Source organism: Oncorhynchus clarkii, chromosome 7, assembly GCF_045791955.1.
Source record: "Oncorhynchus clarkii lewisi isolate Uvic-CL-2024 chromosome 7, UVic_Ocla_1.0, whole genome shotgun sequence".
Taxonomy (NCBI): Eukaryota; Metazoa; Chordata; class Actinopteri; order Salmoniformes; family Salmonidae; genus Oncorhynchus; species Oncorhynchus clarkii.
Window position 1 is genome coordinate 62993588 of NC_092153.1, and position 24859 is coordinate 63018446.

General features: G+C 43.5%; 1 protein-coding gene and 1 long non-coding RNA gene across 2 annotated transcripts in view; one reads left to right on the forward strand and one right to left on the reverse strand.

Annotated features, from left to right (window-relative positions):
• Positions 1 to 1083: 1083 nt before the first annotated feature.
• On the reverse strand, positions 1084 to 10047 carry LOC139413647 (tribbles homolog 2-like). The gene is made up of 4 exons (XM_071161277.1): positions 9245 to 10047; positions 7754 to 8050; positions 3002 to 3294; positions 1084 to 2277 (listed from the first exon to the last, which is right to left on the reverse strand). The coding sequence occupies exons 2-4, from the start codon at positions 8048 to 8050 to the stop codon at positions 1806 to 1808; spliced, it is 1062 nt and encodes a 353-aa protein (XP_071017378.1). The 5' UTR covers positions 9245 to 10047; the 3' UTR covers positions 1084 to 1805.
• LOC139413648 (uncharacterized) overlaps positions 9168 to 24859 on the forward strand; it is a 37239-nt gene continuing 21547 nt past the window's right edge. Inside the window, exon 1 of the long non-coding RNA XR_011634819.1 lies at positions 9168 to 9291. This is a non-coding gene — a long non-coding RNA (uncharacterized lncRNA). The remainder of the gene's footprint in view (positions 9292 to 24859) is intronic.

Here is a 24859-nt window from a genome sequence, read left to right on the forward strand (position 1 = left end):
TCACTGAATCACAGCTCACTAAACCTGGATCATCACACGATATGTAATAAATGAGGGTAGCTTAATTCTTTGGTAAAGAAAAGCTTGGTGAACTTCTGATAGGGATATAAGAGAGGGGAGGGGGTCTACAACAAACTGTGGTTATGAAAACAAGGCACTTTAATGGTTGAAACGATCCAGATTTGTCACTCAAATATGTAAACAACAGTACACACAAACAAAGGCACAAAACGTGCTTCAAGTATTCTAGGATTTTGTCAAGTTCAGAGGCATCAGGTATCAATCCTGTCAGATATATACTGAACAAAAATAAAAACGCAACATGTAAAGAAGATCACATGTTTCATGTGCACAATTGGCCCAGCATCGTCCTGGTTTGGCCGGGGTCGGCTGTCATTGTAAATAACAATTTGTTCTTAATTGACTTTCCTAGTTAAATAAAGGTTACAGTTCATGAGCTGAAATAAAAGATCCCAGACATTTTCCATAAGACAAAATGCTTTTCTCAAATCTTGTGCACAAATTTGCTTACATTCCTGTTGGTGAGCATTTCTCCTGTGTGTCATATCAAGAAGCTGATTAAACAGCATGATGATAACACAGGTGCACCTGCTGCTGAGGACAATACAATGTAGTTTTGTCACACAACGCCACAGATGTACAATTTGCATGCTGACTGAAGAAATGTCCAACAGAGCTGTTGCCAGAGATAAAATGTTCATTTCTCTATCATAAGCCGCCTCCAAAGTAATTTTAGAACATTTGGCAGTACGTCTAACCGGCCTCAGAACCGCAGACCTCATGTAACCACGCCAGCCCAGGACCGCCACATCCGGCTTCTTCACCTGCGGAATCGTCTGAGGGGGGAGGGGGTGCTGAGGACTATTTCTGTCTGTAATTAAGCTCTTTTGTGGAGAAAACCTCATTCTGATTGGCTGGGCCTGGCTCCGCAGTGGGCTCCTCCTGCGCCCCTGCCCAGTCATGTGAAATCCATAGATTAGGGACAAATTAAATTATTTCAGTTGACTGATTTCCTTCTATGAACTGTAACTCAGTAAAATCTTTGAAATTGTTGTGTTTCCATTTTTGTTCAGTATACAGCTTCAATTTAGTGTCCCAACAGAGTTGCTCACAATCAAAAATGGGTCAAATTACTGCTTCCAGCAAAAAGGGAATACTGCTAGACAGTCTGCTTCTATATGGGGCAAGGGATCCCGAGGACTGTTTTCACCTGTTATTCCCATTGAGTCAACAAAACAATGTCCATTGGTTAAAGCACAATAGTTGGGTAGCTTTTGAAAAGCGCTTTTCTTGAGGTTACACTGCAGTGTGGAAATAACTGCATTGGACCCTTGACAAGCAGATATACATCTAACTCGAAGGAGGCGTCTGTTACACGTTGCCAGGAGATCCGGTAGTTAGTAGTTACTGCTTTGCGTAACCGCAATGTCACTACCTAAACAAATACATGCTTCATGACACCAAACTATATAATACATTTGGTAACCATTTGGATTAAGGGCCCTGCATAACACGTTCACAACTTCTTCAAAAGCACAACTTCAACATCTATACATGCTAATGTCTAACAACAGATTAACAAAGCTTTGACTGCTTTGATACCAAACTGCAGTTAGACATTAGCATAAGAGGTTTACTTTGGAAATATGTAATGCCATATGACTATGTTATGTTTCTTAAGTGTCAGGAAGGTAGGAAAAAACCCTGCATTACCAGTAGTCCCTCTATGGAGATGATACTGCTCTACTTGCATCACTGGGACAGAGGACATTTTTATTTTTATTCTAGAAACAGCCTGTGTCCTTAGTATCTTCTGTGTAGTTGGGGACCACTTGGTCAGTGCAGTTCCTGGGGTTGAGGTGCATGTTGGGAGGTGTTGTGTTATTTGAACAGTTCAGCCACGGGTGGAGCAGCAATTCTGAGGCCTCCAGTCTCTCCAAGGGTGCTTTACGCAGCATGCAGCACACCAGCGACTTAGCCCGCACCGAGAGCGACTCTGGCACTGTGAAGGTCCCCCGGCGGATCTTACTAAAGAGAGCGGCAGGTTCCACATCCTGGAACGGGTAGCGACCCACCAGCATGGTGTACAGCACCACGCCCAGGCTCCAGACATCAGCAGCCTTCCCTGAGTACGAGTGGTGCGAGTTGAGGATCTCTGGGCCCACGTAGGCCGGGCAGCCGTGCTTGTCCGTAAGAGAGTCGTCGTCCCCGTGGAGCAGACAGGAGTCTTCCAGGTTCTGAAGAACAAGTTTGGTCCTGAAAGGAAGGAAAACCAGAGAGAGAGATAGAGTCATCATCATACCCCCATGGTGCGACATGTTTTCTGCTTTGTGTTATTCATCGATGGTGCACTGGGTCATATGCATAATACACCTTTACATAACTCTGTCTGGAATGACACCTGTGTTTACGGGGTGGGAGAAATATAGCCCTAGTCATATGACATAGCTGTTATGATGGTGTGATAAAGGCATCATGAGGAACTTTAGTGCCATTTTGACAGTTTCTTAACTAAATGGCCTTCTTTAGCAGTGACATAATGCAACTGAACTTAGTCGACATATGTCTGGCTGATGTGCCTCAAGTAAACATTTAGATGACGAATTTGGGCCACGTCTCAGTCACTACTGTAAGTCAATCCAACCTGCAAACAGAACATCCAATGACCATGTTGCTCAGCTAAAATTAGGTTAAGTTAATTAAGTTAAGGGGCAACCAGATTCATTGGTTCCTGAAGAACATAACATCTCATCAGAACACAAAATAATAGCCTATTTTACTCCAATGATAGTAAACAAAGTCAATATAAACAAACACTGTATTTCCTCAAAATATGGTTAAAACTAGAATATTTATATAATATATGGTCAGTCGTTACATTTATTAATCCCTCAGCTTTTTACTGAAGCGGGTGGGGAGGAGTTTTGTTATCGTTTCAACTGCTGATTGCCACTTTAAAAGAAGCGCATAAACTACTAACCTCTGCTGGTCTACGAAGACAAACTTGCGCAGCTTGAGGTCGCGCAGGACCACCCCATGCTCGTGACAGTGTGCCACCGCCACCGCCATCTGGCGGAAGAGAAGCACCGCCTCCTCCTCCTGGAGCCGCTTGCATGTGCGCACGTACGAGTGCATGTCGCCGTAGTTGCGCTGAAAGAAGACAAAGACGCTGTGCTCGCCTGTTATCACCTCAGCGATGCGGCAAATGTTGTCGTGGGGCAGCAGGCGGACGTAGGGGGCGGTGAACTCCTGGTACCGCCTCATAGAGAACACCTGGTAGTGGAGATGGGGTAGAGTTAGGTTAGAGGTCATAGTTCATAAGGTCATGGTCAAATTACAAACTATATGAATGTCTTCTCCTGAGGGTAATGTACCCACTGAGGGTAATGTACCCACTCGAGTGAACTCGTTGTCAAACAAAGTCACACCAAAAATATATGTGCATAGGTCAACCTCACTGTGAGCCAAGGTTTCCCAAACTTTGTCCTGGGGCCCCACCTGGGTGCACGTTTTGGTTTTCGGCAAAAGCCAAAAATGTGCACCCAGGGAGACCCCAGGACCAAGTTTGGGAAACCCTGCTATAAGCCAGTAGTGACAATTAAATGACTTGACTAAGCCAACACAGCATGCTCATTGTGCACGCCACGCCATTACTGGAACCACACACCCCACAAGGAAGGTCTGTTTGTGAGTTTGTTTGTGAGTGCTTTTGGTGACAAGCCGAATTTCTTCAGCCTTCTGAAGTTGAAGAGGAGCTGCTGCGCCTTCTTCACGACCCTGTCTGTGTGGGTGGACCAATTCATTTTGTCTGTGATGTGTACACCGAGGAACTTAAAACTTACTACCCTCTCCACTACTGTCCCGTCGATGTGGATAGGGGGGGCTCCCTCTGCTGTTTCCTGAAGTCCACAATCATCTCCTTTGTTTTGTTGACGTTGAGTGTGAGGTTATTTTCCTGACACCACACTCCGAGGGCCCTCACCTCCTCCCTGTAGGCCGTCTCGTCGTTGTTGGTAATCAAGCCTTCCACTGTAGTGTTGTCCGCAAACTTGATGATTGAGTTGGAGGCGTGCGTGGCCACGCAGTCGTGGGTGAACAGGGAGTACAGGAGAGGGCTCGGAACGCACCCTTGTGGGTTGATGATCAGCGGGGTGGAGATGTTGTTACCTACCCTCACCACCTGGGGGCGGCCAGTACCCAGTTGCACAGGGCGGGGTCGAGACCCAGGGTCTCGAGCTTGATGACGAGTTTGGAGGGTACTATGGTGTTAAATGCTGAGCTGTAGTCGATGAACAGCATTCAGACCCTTTACTGGGTACTTTGTTGAAGCACCTTTGGCAGTGATTGCAGCCTCGAGTATTCTTGGGTATGGCGCTATAAGCTTGGCACACCTGTATTTGGGGAGTTTCTCCCATTCTTCTCTGCAGATACTCTCAAGCTGTCAGATTGGATGGGGAGAGTTTCTGCACAGTTATTTTCAAGTCTCTCCAGAGATCTTTGATAGGGTTCAAGTTCAGGCTCTGGCTGGCCCACTCAAGGACATTCAGAGTCTTGTCCCGAAGCCACTCCTGCCTTGTCTTGGCTGTTTGCTTAGGGTTATTGTATTGTTTGAAGATGAACCCTCGCCCCAGTCTGAGGTCCTGGAGCAGGTTTTCATCAAGGATCTCTCTGTACTTTGCGATGTTCATCTTTGCCTCGATCCTGACTAGTCTCCCAGTCCCTGCCGCTGAAAAACATCCCTACAGCATGATGCTGCCACCACCATGTTTCACTGTAGGGATGTTGCCAGGTTTCCTCCAGATGTGACACTTGGCATTCAGGCCAGAGTTCAATCTTGGTTTTATCAGGCCAGAGAATCGTGCCTCTTGGCAAACTCCAAGAGGGCTGTCATGTGCCTTTTACTGTGGAGTGGCTACCATAAAAGGCCTGATTGGTGGAGTGCTGCAGTGATGGTTGTCCTTCTGGAAGGTTCTCCCATCTCCCATTCCAAAATCATGGCCATTAATGTGGAGTTGGTCCCCCTTTTGCTGCTATAACAGCATCCATTCTTTCCACTAGATGTTGGAACATTGCTGCATGGACTTGCTTCCATTCAGCCACAAGAGCATTAGTGAGGTTGGGCAGTGATGCTGGGTGATTAGGCCTGGCTCGCAGTCAGCATTCCAATTCATCCCAGGGATTCAATAGGGTTGAGGTCAGGGCTCTGTGCAGGCCGGTTAAGTTCTTCCACAAACCATTTCTGTATGGACCTTGCTTTGTGCACTTGGGTGCTGAAACAGGAAAGGGCCTTCCCCAAACTGTTGCCACAAAGTTGGAAGCACAGAATTTAGATGGTCATTGTATGCTGTACTGTTAAGATTTCCCTTCACTGGAGCTAAGGGGCCTTTAACTATGAAAAACAGCCCCAGACCATTATTCCGCCTCCTCCAAACTTTACAGGCAGGTAGTGTTCTCCTGGTATCCATCAAACCCAGATTTCTCCGTCGGACTGCCAGATGGTGAAGCATGATTCATCACTCCAGAGAATGCATTTCCACTACTCCAGAGTCCAATAGCGGTGACCTTTACACCACTCCAGCCGACGCTTGGCATTGCACATGGTGATCTTAGGCCTGTGTGCCGCTGCTTGGCCATGGGAACCTATTTTATGACGCTCCTGACAAACAGTTCTTGTGTTGATGTAGCTTCCAGAGGCAGTTTGGAAAATCGGTATCGAGTGATACAACCAATGACAGACATTATTTATTTAAAAAAAATATTTGACATGCTACATGCTTCAGCACTCCCGTTCTGTGAGCTTGTGTGGTCTTCCACTTTGCGGCTGAGATGTTGTTGCTCCTAGACATGTCTACTTCACAATAACAGCACATACAGTTGACCGGGCAGCTCTAGCAGAGTAGAAATTTGACGAACTGACTTGTTGGAAAGGTGGCATGCTATGACCACGTTGAAAGTCACTGAGCTCTTCAGTAGGGGCCATTCTACTGCCAATGTTTGTCTATGGAGATCGCATGGCTGTGTGATTGATTTTATACACTTGTCAGCAACGGGTGTGGCTGAAATAGCCGAATCCTTTAATTTGAAGGCTTGTCGACAGTGTATACACTGAACAAAAATATATAAATGCAGCAATTTCAATTATTTTACTGAGTTACAGTTCATGTAAGGAAATAAATGAATTAGGTCCTAATCTATGGTTTTCACATGACTGGGCAGGGGCGCAACCATGGGTGGGCCTGGGAGGGCATAGGCTAACCCACTTGGGAGCCAGGCCCACCAACTAGGGAGCCAGGCCCAGTCAATCAGAATTAGTTTTTCCCCACAAAAGGGCTCTATTACAGACAGAAATACTCCTCGGTTTCATCAGCTGTCCGGGTGGCTGGTCTCAGACGATCCCGCAGGTGAAGAAGCCGGATGTGGAGGTCCTGGGCTGGCGTGGTTACACACGGTCTGCGGTTGTGAGGCCGGTTGAACCTACTGCCAAATTCTCCCAAAAGACATGGTGGCGGCTTATGGTAGAGAAATTAACATGAAATTCTCTGCCAACAGCTCTGGTGGACATTCCTGCAGTCAGCATACCTCAAAACTTGAGACATCTGTGGAATTGTATTGTGTGACAAAACTGCACATTTTAGAGTGGCCTTTTATAGTCCACAGTACAAGGTGAACCTGTAATGATCATGCTGTTTAACCAGCTTCTTGATATACCACACCTGTCAGGTGGATGGATTAATGCTCACTAACAGATGTAAACAAATTTGTGCACAACATTTTAGAGAAAGAAGCTTTTTGTGCATATGGAACATTTCTGGGATCTTCAATTCAGCTTATGAAACACTTTATATATTGTGTTTAACTTTTTTGTTCAGAGCACACACACACACACACACACACACACACACACACACACACACACACACACACACACACACACACACACAGTGCAAAACATTAGGAACACCTTCCTAATATATAGTTGCCCTCAAAACAGCATCAATTTGTTGGGGCATGGACTCTACAAGGGATCAAAAGCATTCCACAGGGATGCTGGCCTACAGTTGTGTCAATTGGCTGGATGTCATTTGGGTGGTGAGCCATTCTTTATACACATGGGAAACTGTTGAGCGTGAAAACCCCAGCAGCATTGCCATTCTTGCCTCACTCAAACCTTTGTGTCAGGCACCTACTACCATACCCCGTTCAAAGGCACCCTCTGAATGGCACACATTCACATTCCATATCTCTTTTGTCTCAAGGTTTAAAAATCTTTCTTTAACCTGTCTCCTCCCCTTCAACTACACTGATTGAAGTGGATTTAACAGGTGACATTAGTAAGATATCATATATTTTACCTGGTCAGGCTGTCATGGAAAGAGTTCCTCATGTTTTTTACACTCAGTGTATATTGGGTGTTGGGGGCCCTAGCACAGACCTTGCAGGGGCCCCGTGAAACTGCAGTACACCACTGCACTCCATTTTTGTTATATTTAACCTTTAACTAGGCAAGTCAGTTAACAAATTCTTATTTACAATGACGGCCTACCACAGCCAAACACGGACGATGCTGGACCAATTATGCGCTGCCCTAGGGGACTCCCAATCATGGCCGGATGTGATACAGCCTGGATTCAAACCAGGGACTATAGTGACACCTATGGCACTGAGATGCAGTGCCTTAGACTGTTGCACCACTCGGGAGCCATACTGTGATGGAGCAGGCTATAATACATACCTTGCAGGTGTACTCCTGCTCCGTAACCCTGTGGAAGGCCCTGTAGGTCTCTGTCCCCTCTGTGGGTTCTAGCAGGACGTAGGGCCCAATGCAGGACACACAGTGCTGGTCGGAGTCTGGGCTGTGGATCAGGGGCCTTAGGCAGGGGGCCAGGCCAGGGGACGAGGGTGGAAGGCTCAGCCGAGGACGCTTGCATTTCAGGGCTTCCGTGTCATCCTGAGGGTCGTCCAGCTCCAGCCGCTTCAGCCGCAGGGGACGAGTAGGCGCCGGGGCGGGAGAGGAGATGTTCACACTCATCTGAAAGTCACATAAGTTGTTTTAGTATGTTTCATTGAGCTATGCCTAGGATGTGACTAAACCACAGATTGGATACACTGAAAATGCATGTTACATAAAGACAACATTTCAAATGCATAGTGACAGAACTAGCTAGAAGAACTTGGTGTCTGCAAATCCCCTTTTTAGTGCACACACACACACACACACACACACACACACACACACACACACACACACACACACACACACACACACACACACACACACACACACACACACACACACACACACACACACACACACACACAATGCATCTGTGACAAGGGGAACTTGAATAGCAGACATGTGAATCATATCCACCATTAAACAGTGCCAAATAATAGGTTAAAAGGAGCTTGGATGATGCCATGGAGTCTCGACTGATGAGCAGTGTTGCCTGTAATAGGTTATGCATTACTCAAATTACTGTCTGTCTCTTTCGAAATGTGGCTGTGACTCAGTGAGTCATTCACAGCCACCCAAATAAGATCATGGGCGAACGTCATGAAAGTGACGTCAGGTTTCCATTAGATTGCTCTAATGCCGCGTTCAAAACAAATGGGAACGCGGAAATATCCGACTTACGGGCGTTCAAGACAACTGGGAACTCGAAAAAAATCGACCTCGCGACAGGGAAAATCTTTTGAATATTCACCCAACTCGGAATTCCAAGTCGGAATCTGGGACATCTTTATAGAGCACCGACTTTCTGAAGATCAGAGGTCTTGAGTTGACCTAGTTTTTTCCGAGTTCAGTAGTTTTGAAAGCACCGAATAACGCCAGAGGTTCAGGTAAAAGATGATGATAAATTGCCATTAAAAACACGAGAGGTCACATGGGGGGTCATGTTATTAGTCAAATTAAATATTTGTTGAACCGGGTGAAAAGGGTCAGGCAGTGCGCAATTCCGAGAAACAGTGTGCGCGATGGGGATACAATGTTGCGATAGACATACTCCGGCTGCGAGGAGTGGTAGGTCGTGACTTGTAGGAAGAGTTGCACCATCACTTTCTAAAGTTTAACCTTGTTGTTTCACAACATAGGCCTGCCTACACGTTAAAAATCAATGAATTATCAATGCGAGTCGGGACTACAAGCAACCCCTTCAATTGTAGCCTAATGATAAAAACATGGATACTTTGAGGTTGGGCGAAAAATATGAACAACTGTTACCTTGGCCGTGGAAGACAAAGGGGTCCGCTCTTCAAAACAGAACAATGGTATGGTAACTCCAGCTTCGTGCGTAGTGCTTTGCTTGTCAAGAAACACGATATGTGCAGTAAACTCAGCAAAAACACATGCGGTGTAGAGGAAACCAGAGGTTGGAGAGCTTCAGACAAAAGTTATTCTTCCTTTCTAAAATAAATAGTGTAGGGACTCAAGGGAGTCTTTAACTTAAACAGTTACAAATTAGCTATGTATGCATAATAGTTCAAATTCGTTTTCGTTGGTTCTTGCTCAGGATGTCTGTTCACTTAGCCAAAGCAGAATATGTATGAAAGTCATTGACACATTTAACAGGTTATTTCGCTTTGAAGTGTGGCGGCAACACCGCCTGTGTTGTTGGTACAGATGCTTTTGTCCTTATTCCCGCTGTGTGGCAGCGACTTGTGTATCGAACGTTTTTCCTTGCGATGACAGGTTTTCTAAAACGGAGGTTATTAGAAAACCTTAGAAACTTTTTATAAACAGAGAAAACACAAACCTTTAAAGTTGTTTAAAGGCTCTTGCACAATAATGGAAAAAAAAGAGCATACTCATCCAAAGTATGGAACCTCGTATAATAAATAATTATTGGTCAAAGTGTAGAGTAGGCTACACGTTCCCTTATTTGGTCACTTGCGTAGTAATCCTTTAATGTGTCAATTGAGTCCCTAAAAAGTAGATTTCTAATCAGACGTGCCCCCACCGACTGCCCGTCTGATTGAGAATAGACCAGAGAGCGCAGTGGCTTCAAATATCCTTTCTGTTACAGCAGTGAAGTTGATAATGCGCAACTGAGCATGATTGCAACATCGTAGCTCCACCCCCTGGTTTGACGACATCGGCGGGTGAACCTCGCAATCGTCACTCGGGCAGTTTACATATGGAACAAAATAATCGTACAACAAGGTGTATTGCATGTCATTGGCTATATAGTAATTCTTTGACAAAATCCAAATTTGCTCTGACCACACGTTTTCTAAACAATCGTGTCCACATGCCAGAGTTGGTACATGTCATTTAATTTGTCCAAAAGGACATTGGGAATGTTATTTAATAACAGAAAACATGTCACTATAAACCCAACTATATGTTGGACAGGGTTTGCCACACCCCTCCTATGACTCAATAGCAGTAATGGTATTGCACCATTTCTCACAATGCATGCTCTCTGGATGGCATGCACATGGAATGGGTTATTATATGGGTTATAAAATTTCTGTTTGATGTTGCAACCATGGAGAAGGAGAGAAATGGATTAGAAAATTAGAAGAGCATTATCGTTAGCCACACATTGCAAGTATCAGGAAAAGATTGCCTAACATTGATGACAAAGCTCCAAAAGGATAGAAATTAAGTGGGCAAGGCCTTTTGTTCAGCTATTGACATAACTTCCCCCGTATGCATCACTTACATACACACACAGAGGAGCATTTCACATTATTCATGTCAATGTTCATTAGTTCTGCACAGACAGCTTTTAATGGCCTGAGCTTGTGCTTGAGTTGCACATGTGAAAAATAATTGATCAATGTTCCCTTCAAAGTCATGTCTTTGTGTGACCAAAGAGAGGATGTACTGCTTCAGTATTGGTGTGGAGTCAGATGGTGTGTGTGTTTGTGTGTGTGCGTATGTGTGTAAGTGTGTGTAAGCATGTGGGTGAGGGCAGCTTCCTGTGCCTGTGCCATGGTGATTTCTAGACAGCCCTATGAGTGGGAGTCGGAGATCATTTTTGCCTTAAAATGGAAACATTTCAGCCGCACACACAGTGCTGCATTGCTGCTAGAGACATTGCCTGAGGCTACAGCTGTGAAATTGTCAGTCTTCGCAATGTAACTTGACAGCACTAAATATCCCTAAATATTCTCTGGGAGCATTTCTCCCCCTGCCTGCCTGCTGCCTCAATCTCCCTACACTAACTCTGCCCTCTGAGAGTCACAGTTTGATGTTGAATGAATCACCCTCTGTATCAACACTGACATGGAAGGATTATGAAACACCATCATTTGTGTTGGGAACATAGCAGTCTGTGAATAGTGCAATGATAAACCAACAACTGTCTTAGTCCAATAAATAGCAGTTTGTGAATAGTGCAGTGGCGTGGCCTGATGTTGGAGTCATGTAGACATGGCTGTCTTGGTAACCTATGATACAAAATGTCATGACAACTGGAGGCAATGGGGCTGCTTGTCAAGTGGGTATTCGCTCCAGCCATGTCTTTTCAAGAGATTGCTATCATAACTGATAGGGGGCCACCACTACTGGGTTTGGAGGTCACTTGCTGTCCATCCATGTCAGTCGCATAGGTGAGGGGGCTAGATAGGAATTAGCCTAGTTTACAAAGAGGCTATAGCTTATATGTCTGTGGGTAATTGGATTAGCAGTGCTTCTAGGGGTTTCAGTGGCTCCTTTGGAGTTTGGCCCTTCAACTATCAGACCACAGAGAGCAGTACAGTGAAGTTCCTGGCATTCACAACAGACAGACGCTTCCAGAAATCAGGTCTGTTCCCACTACTGTAATCGTGATTCAGTCAGTGGAAAGAAAAGGGCGAGTTTGGGGTATTTCATCATCACGCAGCTTTTGTGGTGGATGGTTCTCTGTTAGGGAAAACATTGGCAGGACTTCTTAACTGCGGCCAGGAAAATAAATAACAGCAGAGCCAACCATAGTTGGCCTGGCCTCGCTCTGGCACGGCCAGCGCATTGCAGGAGATTACGAAAGCAGAAATTCCATTGTAGCGACAGGTCCTTTTTGCATAAACAAGTTAGACAGTGGTGTTCTTCTTAGGCAGGCAGTACCTGCTGCTCTGACTGTGCTCCTGTTTTCAGGCTACCCAAGGACAGTTGACAAAGCTTCTACTTTAGTTATAGCCCATTTATCTTAAAGACAATTAAATAGATGGACAGACAGATAAAAAAAACAGAAAGAGCCAAAGAAAAAAGAAAAGCCTAATTTAAATGAACAGAACAGTTCAAATAAAGCTTCATACTTTGATTCACTTATTCACTTAACCTGAAGATGCCATCTGGTTTGCTCTTTTATTAATCACGTTAAAGATTTGTCCCTTGAAGTAGGAGCAACAAAGTACCTGTCACCTTCCTCTAGCCTTTCAATGAAGAGGAGATTCAATTAGCTGGGTTCTGTTAATGTGGTGGAACTCACCAGCATTATGAACAGGAATACGACTTTCCCGAATTGGATCCTTTGTTCGCAATTGAACTTATCACAGAGGCTGCTCCAAGACGCCACCACAAGCATTTCGCTACACCCACAATAACATCTGCTAAAATAATGCCACTTTAATAATGTTTACACATCTTACATTACTCATATCATATATGTGGTATTTTATACCATCTATTGCACCTTGCTGATCGGCCATCCATATATTTAAATGTACATATTTTCATTCACCCGTTTAGATTTGTGTATTAGGTAGTTGTTGGGAATTGTTAGATGACCTATTAGATATTACTGCACTGCCGGAACTATAAGCACAAGCATTTCGCTACACTCGCGTTAACATCTGCTAACCATGTGTATGTGACCAATGAAATTTGATTTGCTTTGAGATCTAATCTCAGAAGTCGTAGGTGTCGGGTTACATTATGACTGTCCTTTAAGACTTCTTACTGCTGACTGTGGTACAGTGGAGCAGCTCCACAAAACATAGCAGGGCCGTGGGTGTTTGTATATTGTGTAGGGAGGCACAGTTTGTATATTTCAGTTTGTTTCTAATGGGTCATTAATGTCTAATCAGGAAGGAGGGGCCCTGCCCTTTGAGGAAGCTGTAGATCCCCAAGGCCTTCCCTCATCACCGGTCCCTATTGATTTCTTTATTCTAGCTCAGTGACGAGAGAGTTGTGATTTCAGTCCTTTGTGCCTACTGTATTACCTGCACATTACATTTAATGGCAGTTCAAACCATTTCTAAAGAGTGACACATTCTTAAATGCTGTCGTGTAAACACAGTCTCAAGTCAGAGCCTATACCGTTTTAAATAGATTTCATGAACCTTACACAACCCATCTTTATATATTGTCCCCTAAACAAATCGTCAGAGACATTTGATCGTTTTAAACCTACGCCCTCATGTAGTTTTGGCTAACAGCTGTTCTGGGTATTGACAGAATTGAATGCTTCTGTCTGGTGGGAGCTTAGTGTCTGCTAACACTTGAAGGAAGGAGGAAGGCTTAAGGGCACTGCCACCTCTGGCTAATCCACAATCCATTATATATTGTAGTGTGCTGCTGCCTGTGGAGCTACTAGGTCAGTCACATCAATGTCAAACACCAGTCAGTGCTAGCAACCAGAGCCTCCGCTAACAGCCATCCATTGTATGGACTGTGTTTCACTAGGAATGGTCATGCTTCTCTTGACCAGTTATTTTTGAATAGGTTAACATCTATGCAATGCTAGTGCACACAACCAATACAATAGTAAACCCAATCTCAAGGCCACTTAGAGGTTACCATATTACACAGGATCCTGTCTCAGCTGTGGCCCCGGAAGCGTCCCAGACTTCTAAGACCGTTGCACAGTTGGTGTGCACTCTACTCTGTGGAGCAATCCTCTGAAAGGATCAGGTTGGTTGGCGGTTTGACATGTGGCGTAGTCGGATGCTGTGTGTGTGTGTGTGTGTGTGTGTGTGTGTGTGTGTGTGTGTGTGTGTGCGTGCGTGCGTGCGTGCGTGCGTGCGTGCGTGCGTATGTATGTATGTATGTATATGTATATGTATATAAAGGGAATTTGACCCCTTTATCGACCAGGGCTTCCCAGTGCCTACTGGCCCAGTTGCTTAGATTCTCTCTCCCTCCAGTGTCTTCTGGAATTTACTGCAAATCCTAGAAGCCTGCCTCAACACTCAACATTCTGCCTCTGTGTAGCCTGTGAATGTCAATATGGGGGAAACAGAAGATGGTCAAGGGGAGAAGTTTTCACAGTTTTAACGATTTTAGCTACAGGTGGTGTAGCATAGCTTAACTTAAAGGATTGCGAAAGCACTCCATAGAGTGTGTACTACATAATGAAATATTGAAGAAAAACCCAAGCGAGTTCAACTCAATCACTCACATTGGTAGCATAGCATGACACCCAATTACCTATTACAGGGACTTCCCTATTCCTTCCCCTTATTTGTTTATTTCAGAAGAAATGTGAGGGATTACTTAACTCACAAACAAAGTGGAAAATGCTGAGTTGAGTGGTTCTTGTGAAAGATTTCTCAATAAGAAGTCACATCCCTAACAATGCAATAAATATTCTGAAGTGATGACCATGAAGGAAACTGAAAGTCAGAAAGCTTTGCTTCAGTCTCTCCAAGCTATTGGCAAGTTTCTTGGCTTAGCTGGGTATTTTAGCCTGGTATTTTAGCTGGGTATTTCTTGGTTAATAATGACTAACTTGCTGAGAATGGCACTGGAGGGAATAACGCCTGTTTTACTGGCTTCAGACCAATTGTGGTATTTTGTGTTTTTTTTATTTTGCGCTGAACTTTTTTTGTACATAATATTTATTCCATCTGTGACCGAAAAGAGCTTCTGGACATCAGAACAGCTATCAATAACCTCGATTTGGACGAGGACTTCAACTTCAATGAGTTGGAATTGAATGACATATTGATTATCTCAGACCAGGCCCAAATCCCAACACTCAAAGAAAGAGGAGACGGCCCTATAGATGCCGGCGTGCGGGATGTCTGACGAGACTACGTCAGAGAGTGGATAATCCACCTCTACCCTCCATTCTATTGGCGTACGTGCAATCACTGGAGAATAAACTGGATGAGCTCCGGGATAAGCTCCATTCAAGACTATCCTATCAATGTGTTCTGAAGAACTGTAATGTCCTATGTTTCTCAGAGTCGTGGCTGAACAAGGACCTGGTAAATATAAATCTAGCTGGACAGAGCAGCAGTGTCGGGAAGCTCAGGGGAGGGTGTGTGTGTGTCTCTTTGTTAATCACAGTTGGTGTCTGATCTCTAATATTGAGGAAATCTCGAGGTTCTGCTCGCTTGAGTTAGAATACCTCATGATAAGCTGTAGACCGTTCTATTTATCAAGAGACTTTTCATCTATATTTTTCGTAGCTGTCTATTTTACCACCACAAACTGAGGCTGGTGCTAAGTTTGCAGTCAACGAGCTATATAGGGCCATAAGTAAACAAGAAAATACAGAGGCGACACTCCTGGTGGCCGGTGACTTTAATGCAGGAAAACTGAAATCCATTTAATCAAATTTGTATCAGCATGTCACCTGTGCAACTAGAGGTGAAAAAAACTCTAGATCATCTTTACTCCACACACCGGGATGCATAAAAAGCACTGCCTCGCCCTCCATTTGGCAAATCTGACCATAACTCTATCATCCTGATTCCTGCTTACAAATCTCAAACGAGAAGTACCAGTGACATGCTCAATACCAAAGTGGTCTGATGAAGCGACAACATCCGCTCTGCGCTAAAAGCTTGGACTGCCACTTTTAATGAGCGGAACACTAATCCGGACACTTAGAAATCCCACTACGGCCTCCAACGAACCATCCAACAGGCAAAGCGTCAATACAGGACCAAGATCGAATTCTACTACACCGGCTCTGACGCTCGTTGGATGTGGCAGGGCATGCGCAAACTATCACGGATAACAAAGGGCAACCCAGCCCCAAGCTGTCCAGAGACGCAAGCCTACCAGACAAGCTAAATACCTACTATGCTCATGTCGAGGCTAGCAACACTCAACCATGCATGAGAGCACCAGCTGTTCCAGATGACTGTGTGATCACGCACGCCATAGCCGATGTGAGTAAGACAGGTTAACATTCACAAGGCCGCAAAGCCAGACGGATTAACAGAGTGCATACTCAAAGCATGCTCTGGCAAGGGTTTTTACTATTTTCAACCTCTCCCTGACCCAGTATGTAATACCTACATGTTTCAAGCAGACCACCATAGTCCCTGTGCCCAAGAACACCAAGGTAACCTGTCTAAATGACTATCGCCCTGTAGCACTCACATCTGTAGCCATGAAATGCTTTGAAAGGCTGGTCATGGCTCACATCCCAGACACACTGGACCCACTCCAATTCGCATACCGCCCCAACAGACCCACAGATGACGCAATCTCATTTGCACTTCACACTGCCCTTAGCCACCTGGACAAAAGGAACACCTACGTAAGAATGTTGTTCATTGACTACAACTCAGCGTTCAAAACCATAGTGCCCTCCAAGCTCATCACTAAACTAAAGTCCCTGGGATTAAACCCCTCCCTCTGCAACTGGATCCTGGACATCCTGACGGGCCACCCCTCAGGTGGTGAGGGTAGGCAACAACACATCCGCTATGCTGACCCTCAACATGGGGGGCCCCCTCAGGGTTGGGTGCTTAGTCCCCTCCTGTATTCCCTGTTCACCCATGTCTGTTTGGCCGCACACGGCTCCAACACCATCATTAACGGGGAATTTCATCCTGGCTCTGCCACGGCATATAGTCATTACTATATTAACAACATTGCGTTTTTGTCATAAACATCACAATAATCCAAACCACAAGCTAGAACCAGCATACTTTCGTTTCAATGGTAGAATCTGGACATTTTGACCCTTGTATTGGTCTGCTCATAGTGAACCACAAAGTTCAGCATTCATATCGAATGCTGATACCTCCCGCCCTCTAGGTAGAGGGGGCGTGCCCACAAACTTGAATATTGGCTTTGTTTACTTCGAATGACCGACACACAGTAATCTCAGAACTTCTCAAGGCAATATTTAGTTTGAAAACGTTTGTTTTTCACTGTTTGTCATCATGCTAATTACAAATAAGTGTGAAAATGAGTTTACCATCTACCACTACCATCTTTTACCATCCTAACAGAGATTCATCCCGATTCTGCCAGTGGCTTGTGGCTATAAAGAATGATGCAGTGACCAAAGATTATAAGAGGGATTTTCAGGCTGAACTGATGGGGAATCCATTTCAATGAGAGCTGAGAAGTGATGCGATACCAGCAATTTGTTTCCCTTCACAACAAAATGGAAGATGTAAGTTGATTTTTGTATTATGAAAAAAAAAAAAAAAAGGAAGATATTCAATAAGAGGTAACCTAACATTAGCTAGCTTCCTAGCCTAGCTGGGTAAGTTAGCAAGCTAGCTAACATTACAGTCCTGTATTGAACTCTGAAAGCCATCAGCTAAATCATATAGCTATCTTTTGGTATACACACTGTCAGTTAATTTCGCCTTTGCCATGGTAGTCACTACTAGACTGGTAAACATGTTTGTTTGTTCTATCTTTGACTGACATTACCTAACGTAAACTAGCTAATGTTACCAAATAAAGAATATCTCAATTTGGTAGCCATCTATTCCACCCTTGTCTGGAAAATACTTATTTACGAAAAATATAATTTTCTATAAAGATAACTCACTGTGTGTTGGTAGCAATGATGCATGTGTATAAATCATCTATGGTTGGTTAGTTAGTTCTCATCCATTCTCTGCTGGCTAGCCATCTTTCTGACACTATTTAGCTAACAGCAAGCTGACAATATTGAAATGTCCACGTTAGGTATGCTTAGCTAGCCATTCTAATAGAGGTCAATACAATTAGTGGGGTGGTTAAATGGTGTATCGTTGTGTATTTTGTTGTAGGTGGCACAGAATCTGGTTCCACCAACATGTACTTCCAACCCCTAGCTCTGCACAAACATTTTACAAACTGACGGCTAAAAGCTCAATTTACAGTAAGCAGGGTATAAACATTAATTGGGTAGTGTTTGTGTTATGGGGTTACAGGTGATTGGAGGTAGCCTGAGGACCATAGAGTACCTTCCAGATTATTTAATCAATTTAGTCTACCCCTTTTCTTTTTAAAATCTTTTTGTTTTTGTTGTAAAACCAGGTTATTATGAGTCATTCCACAGTGCCCTGTTGAAAAATATCCCAAAGTTGGGTGATTTTGGGCACACGAGCATGAGGGAGTGGACACACCTTGTGCTTATGGAGCACAACAAGATTGTGGAACAGAAACCATCAAGGGACAATGAAATATATAAAATCAAGACTACAACAGTAATGACACAACCACCTCATTATTCTCTCTGCAGATTCTCAAAACACAATACAAAGACATCTACAATTCCACTGCAAAGGGCTAGTATTGACAAGAATGATTTCTCTAAGTCAGTGAGCTGGGGAGGTTTATGGACAGTACTTTGAGATGGGATTTTTTTTTTTGGTTGTGAAGGGTTGTGCTTAGACAGTAAATGTATTGTTGTGTATGAGAGTGATTGAGATGCCATTTCTCCTCAATCTCCCATTCCTAAAACTGTTCACACCTTCTTTAGCCCCCCAGCTCATTCACTTTGTTGACTGATCTTTCCCCTCATTGTCCCTAAACAATACACCAGCCGGTCCCATTCGGTTAATATCTTTAGCAACAACGGCTTATTGCCCTACGGAACACAAAACGTGTAGAATGCTAAGACCACAACCATGTCTTTTCCACAACATTCGACAGAGTCTAATCCCACTGGCCGTTCACCGCAGACAGGTCAAGCCCATCGCCATAATCACAAAGAGTCTCAGCTTCCCCAGCCCACCACTACCAATGTACCGAAGCCGGATATGGCTGCGTTTACACAAGCAGCCCAATTCTGCATTTTTTTCACAAATTGGTCTTTTGACCAATCAGATGAGTTCTGAAAAAGATCTGATGTGATTAAGCAATTAGTGCAAAAAATATCAGAATTGGGCTGCCTTTGTAAACGCAGATTATTATTAGAATCAAGTGTGCTAGATTAGAGTTCGAGTGAATCTACAGGATGGTAGCTCTCCAGGAACAGGTTTGAAATGTCCAAATTCACAGGAGATATTTATATAAGCTGTACAGAGCTCTGTAGCATCAAACAGTGTCTGAGTATGTTTCAGGTGTAGAGACACACAAGTGCAGAAAACTGTAGATTGTTACACCAGATAATGTGATTTACCCAAAGACTTTTGTCTATTTCAATTCTTCTCTCATTGCTGCATGTCACGATGACAGAGACCTGTCTCGATCAATTAATGAGAAGACTTGAAATAGACACTATGGCGGCGCACATATTGTTGGATTGCTTTATAGACCAAAACAAAATATGTATTTTAATAACGGAGCATTTTCTAAATTCAAACTGATCCCGTGCAACTGGACACAGACATTTAATGAGACTCCTGTTTCCCAGACGAAGACGGCATTGCTAAGGTTGGTTGAAAATTCTCTGTGCTACACTAAACAGTACCTATCCTGTAACTCCCAGTAATGGATACCAAAAATCTTTGGTTAAATCACATTATTTGGTATAACAATCTGTAGCTAAGAGAATTGGTGATCAGCAGATGATACTAGAGGTGTTCATGATGAAATTACCATTCCAAAGAAACATACAGTAAGTTCAGGGAATTCTTGTAAAGCTGTGGGAGGAGTGTTGTCATGATCAAACTGCCATTCAGCTCCTCATGAGTCATCTGCTTGAAATCTTGCAAAATGTCTAATCCCTCGAGAGGGATATAATTCATGGGATACAGCTCTGCTACAATGGCACACGCAGGTCAAAGGAATTCTGTTTCTGTATCCACTCCAGAAAGAAGCCCAGGCACTACACAGTATTCTCTGTAAGACAAAAAACTAAAATAATTATACACTGTTGTACAGTTTGAACAACTGTTGAACCGTGCCAGCATAACATAAACATTAGGGTTGACTAGTTGAACATGCATACATGTGCACAGGAACAGAGATTACATTTACAACAATATCTGGCCTAAAAGAAAGAAATATGGCATAATTCCCAACCTTTGCACAGAGACTAGGTAGTTAGGTAGACAGTATCTACCTACAGTCATGTCTATCAGGCATGCTTAGGCAAATATGTTTTATAGTAAAACCAGCTTCAGTTTTAGAGATTTACAACAGTAAATTGTTGTATTATTGTTTCTCCTCACTGTTTGGTAGTAAACTTAGCTAGCTAGCTTGCTGGATATGCAATACTTGTTATTTACATCTGTTTGGAATCCTATCTTGCGTCTTGCCTATAATTTTGTGAGATTGAAATACATCCAAGTTAGGGTGACCAGACATCCCCATTTTCCGGGGACAGTCCCCGTTTTTGGTGGCCTGTCTCCGGCTGGAACTGTCCCCCGGGAAATGTCCCCTTTTTTAACTGTGCGTTAAAAACAGACCGCAAAGTGAAATAATATTTTACGTGGCAAGAAAGACCGGGCTGCAGAGCCTAACAGTTGACGTCTCAATCGCGTTGTGCTTGTTTTGGCCAACAGAGGGGGCTGCTCGCTATAGCAGCTTCATTTACTCTTCTTCTTCTACTAACTACTTGCTCGCACTATTTTTAGAGAAAACTGCTGTGGAAAACTCAGCCAGAAGCTAGCAAGTGTCAAGTGAATCCACAACCTCACCACAAACATCTTTTCAAGCCAGGTAAGTTGCAATTGTTTGAGATCCTAGCTAGTGATGTTATAATGTCTCCATTTATTATATAGATGATTTGCTCTATAAGGATTTAAATAGGTTATGCTAGATAACGTTAGCTATGTAGACTAAGTTAGCTAGCTAGCTTAGCTAGCTACTGTCATGGTAGCTAGGTAAAAAAAATGCTAATGTTAACATGCAGTGGAACATGCACCTGTGGAACGGTCATTAAGACATTAACAGCTTACAGTTGTTAACAGTAGGCAAATAAGGTCACAGTTATGAAAACTTAGGACACTAAAGAGACCTTTCTACTGACTCTGAAAAACACCAAAAGAAAGATGTCCAGGTTCCCTACTCATCTGCGTGAACTTGCCTTAGGCATGCTGCAAAGAGACATGATGACTGCAGATGTGTTCGCCTTAGCAATCTCACTAGAATAAAGACCTCCTCCATTCTTGCCATTATTGAAAGAGATCGTGATACCTCACATATCAAAATAGGGATACTTAATGTTAGATCCCTCACTTCAAAGGCAGTTATAGTCAATTAACTAATCACTGATCATAATCTTGATGTGATTGGTCTGACTGAAACATGGCTTAAAGCCTGATGAATTTACTGTGTTAAATGAGGCCTCACTTCCTGGTTACACTAGTGACAATATCCCCCTTGCATCCCGTAAATGGCGGAGATGTTGCTAACATTTACGATAGCAAATTTCAATTTACAAAACCCCCCCGATGTTTTCGTCTTTTGAGCTTCAAGTCGTGAAATCTATGCAGCCTTTAATATTCACATGGAAAAGTCCACAGACCCACTCCAAAAGGCATTCGGAGCCATCATCGACTCAATGGGTTTTGTCCAACATATCTCTGGACCTACTCACTGCCACAGTCATACTCTGGACCTAGTTTTGTCCCATGGAATAAATGTTGTGGATCTTAATGTTTTTCCTCATAACCCTGGACTACCGGACCACCATTTTATTACGTTTGCAATCGCAACAAATAATCTGCTCAGACCCCAACCAAGGAGCATCAAACGTTGTGCTATAAATTCTCAGACAACCCAAAGATTCCTTGATGCCCTTCCAGACTCCCTCTGCCTACCCAAGGAAGTCAGAGGACAAAAATCAGTTAACCACCTAAATGAGGAACTCAATTTAACCTTGCGCAATACCCAGATGTAGTTGCACCCCTAAAAACTAAAAACATTTGTGATAAGAAACTAGCTCCCTGGTATACAGAAAATACCCAAGCTCTGAAGCAAGCTTCCAGAAAATTGGAAAGGAAATGACACCACACCAAACTGGAAGTCTTCCGACTAGCTTGGAAGGAAAGTATCGAAGAGCCCTCACTGCTGCTCGATCATCCTATTTTTCCAACTTAATTGAGGAAAATAAGAACAATCCGAAATGTACAGTGCCTTGCGAAAGTATTCGGCCCCCTTGAACTTTGCGACCTTTTGCCACATTTCAGGTTTCAAACATAAAGATATAAAACTGTATTTTTTTGTGAAGAATCAACAACAAGTGGGACACAATCATGAAGTGGAACGACATTTATTGGATATTTCAAACTTTTTTAACAAATCAAAAACGGAAAAATTGGGCGTGCAAAATTATTCAGCCCCCTTAAGTTAATACTTTGTAGCGCCGCCTTTTTCTGCGATTACAGCTGTAAGTCGCTTGGGGTATGTCTCTATCAGTTTTGCACATCGAGAGACTGAACATTTTTCCCATTCCTCCTTGCAAAACAGCTCGAGCTCAGTGAGGTTGGATGGAGAGCATTTGTGAACAGCAGTTTTCAGTTCTTTCCACAGATTCTCGATTGGATTCAGGTCTGGACTTTGACTTGGCCATTCTAACACCTGGATATGTTTATTTTTGAACCATTCCATTGTAGATTTTGCTTTATGTTTTGGATCATTGTCTTGTTGGAAGACAAATCTCCTTCCCAGTCTCAGGTCTTTTGCAGACTCCATCAGGTTTTCTTCCAGAATGGTCCTGTATTTGGCTCCATCCATCTTCCCATCAATTTTAACCATCTTCCCTGTCCCTGCTGAAGAAAAGCAGGCCCAAACCATGATGCTGCCACCACCATGTTTGACAGTGGGGATGGTGTGTTCAGCTGTGTTGCTTTTACGCCAAACATAACGTTTTGCATTGTTGCCAAAAAGTTCAATTTTGGTTTCATCTGCCCAGAGCACCTTCTTCCACATGTTTGGTGTGTCTCCCAGGTGGCTTGTGGCAAACTGTAAACGACACTTTTTATGGATATCTTTAAGAAATGGCTTTCTTCTTGCCACTCTTCCATAAAGGCCAGATTTGTGCAATATACGACTGATTGTTGTCCTATGGACAGAGTCTCCCACCTCAGCTGTAGATCTCTGCAGTTCATCCAGAGTGATCATGGGCCTCTTGGCTGCATCTCTGATCAGTCTTCTCCTTGTATGAGCTGAAAGTTTAGAGGGACGGCCAGGTCTTGGTAGATTTGCAGTGGTCTGATACTCCTTCCATTTCAATATTATCGCTTGCACAGTGCTCCTTGGGATGTTTAAAGCTTGGGAAATCTTTTTGTATCCAAATCCGGCTTTAAACTTCTTCACAACAGTATCTCGGACCTGCCTGGTGTGTTCCTTGTTCTTCATGATGCTCTCTGCGCTTTTGACGCACCTCTGAGACTATCACAGTGCAGGTGCATTTATACGGAGACTTGATTACACACAGGTGGATTGTATTTATCATCATTAGTCATTTAGGTCAACATTGGATCATTCAGAGATCCTCACTGAACTTCTGGAGAGAGTTTGCTGCACTGAAAGTAAAGGGGCTGAATAATTTTGCACGCCCAATTTTTCAGTTTTTGCTTTGTTAAAAAAGTTTGAAATATCCAATAAATGTGGTTCCACTTCATGATTGTGTCCCTTATTGTTGATTCTTCACAAAAAAATACAGTTTTATATCTTTAAGCCTGAAATGTGGCAAAAGGTCGCAAAGTTCAAGGGGGCCGAATACTTTTGCAAGGCACTGTATTTTTGATAAATAGCAAAGCTAACTAAAAAGCAGCATTCCCCAAGAGAGGATGGCTTTCACTTCAGTAGTAAAACATTCATGAACTTCTTTGAGGAAAAGATCATGATCATTAGAAAGCAAATTACGGACTCCTCTTTAAATCGGCGTATTCCTCCAAAGCTCAGTTGTCCTGAGTCTGCACAACTCTGCCAGGACCTAGGATCAAGGGAGACACTTAAGTGTTTTAGTACTATATCTCTTGACACAATGATCAAAATAATCATGGCCTCTAAACCTTCAAGCTGCATACTGGACCCTATTCCAACTAAACTACTGAAAGAGCTGCTCCCTGTGCTTGGCCCTCCTATGTTGAACATAATAAACGGCTCTCTATCCACCGGATGTGAACCAAACTCACTAAAAGTGGCAGTAATAAAGCCTCTCTTGAAAAAGCCAAACCTTGACCCAGAAAATATAAAAACTATCGGCCTATGTCGAATCTACCATTCCTCTCTAAAATTTTTGAAAAAGCTGTTGCACAGCAACTCACTGCCTTCCTGAATACAAACAATGTATACGAAATGCTTCAGTCTGGTTTTAGACCCCATCATAGCACTGAGACTGCACTTGTGAAGGTGGTAAATTACCTTTTAATGGCGTCAGACCGAGGCTCTGCATCTGTCCTCGTGCTCCTAGACCTTAGTGCTGCTTTTGATAGCATCGATTACCACATTCTTTTGGAGAGATTTTAAACCCAAATTGTTCTACACAGACAAGTTCTTGCCTGGTTTAGATCTTATCTGTCGGAAAGATATCAATTTGTCTCTGTGAATGGTTTGTCCTCTGACAAATCAACTGTAAATTTCGGTGTTCCTCAAGGTTCCGTTTTAAGACCACTATTGTGTACACTATATATTTTTACCTCTTGAGGATGTCATTCGAAACTTTCACTGCTATGCGGATGACACACAGCTGTACATTTCAATGAAACATGGTGAAGCCCCAAAATGGTCTTCACTAGAAGCCTGTGTTTCAGACATAAGGAAGTGGATGGCTGCAAACTTTCTACTTTTAAACTCGGACAAAACAGAGATGCTTGTTCTAGGTCC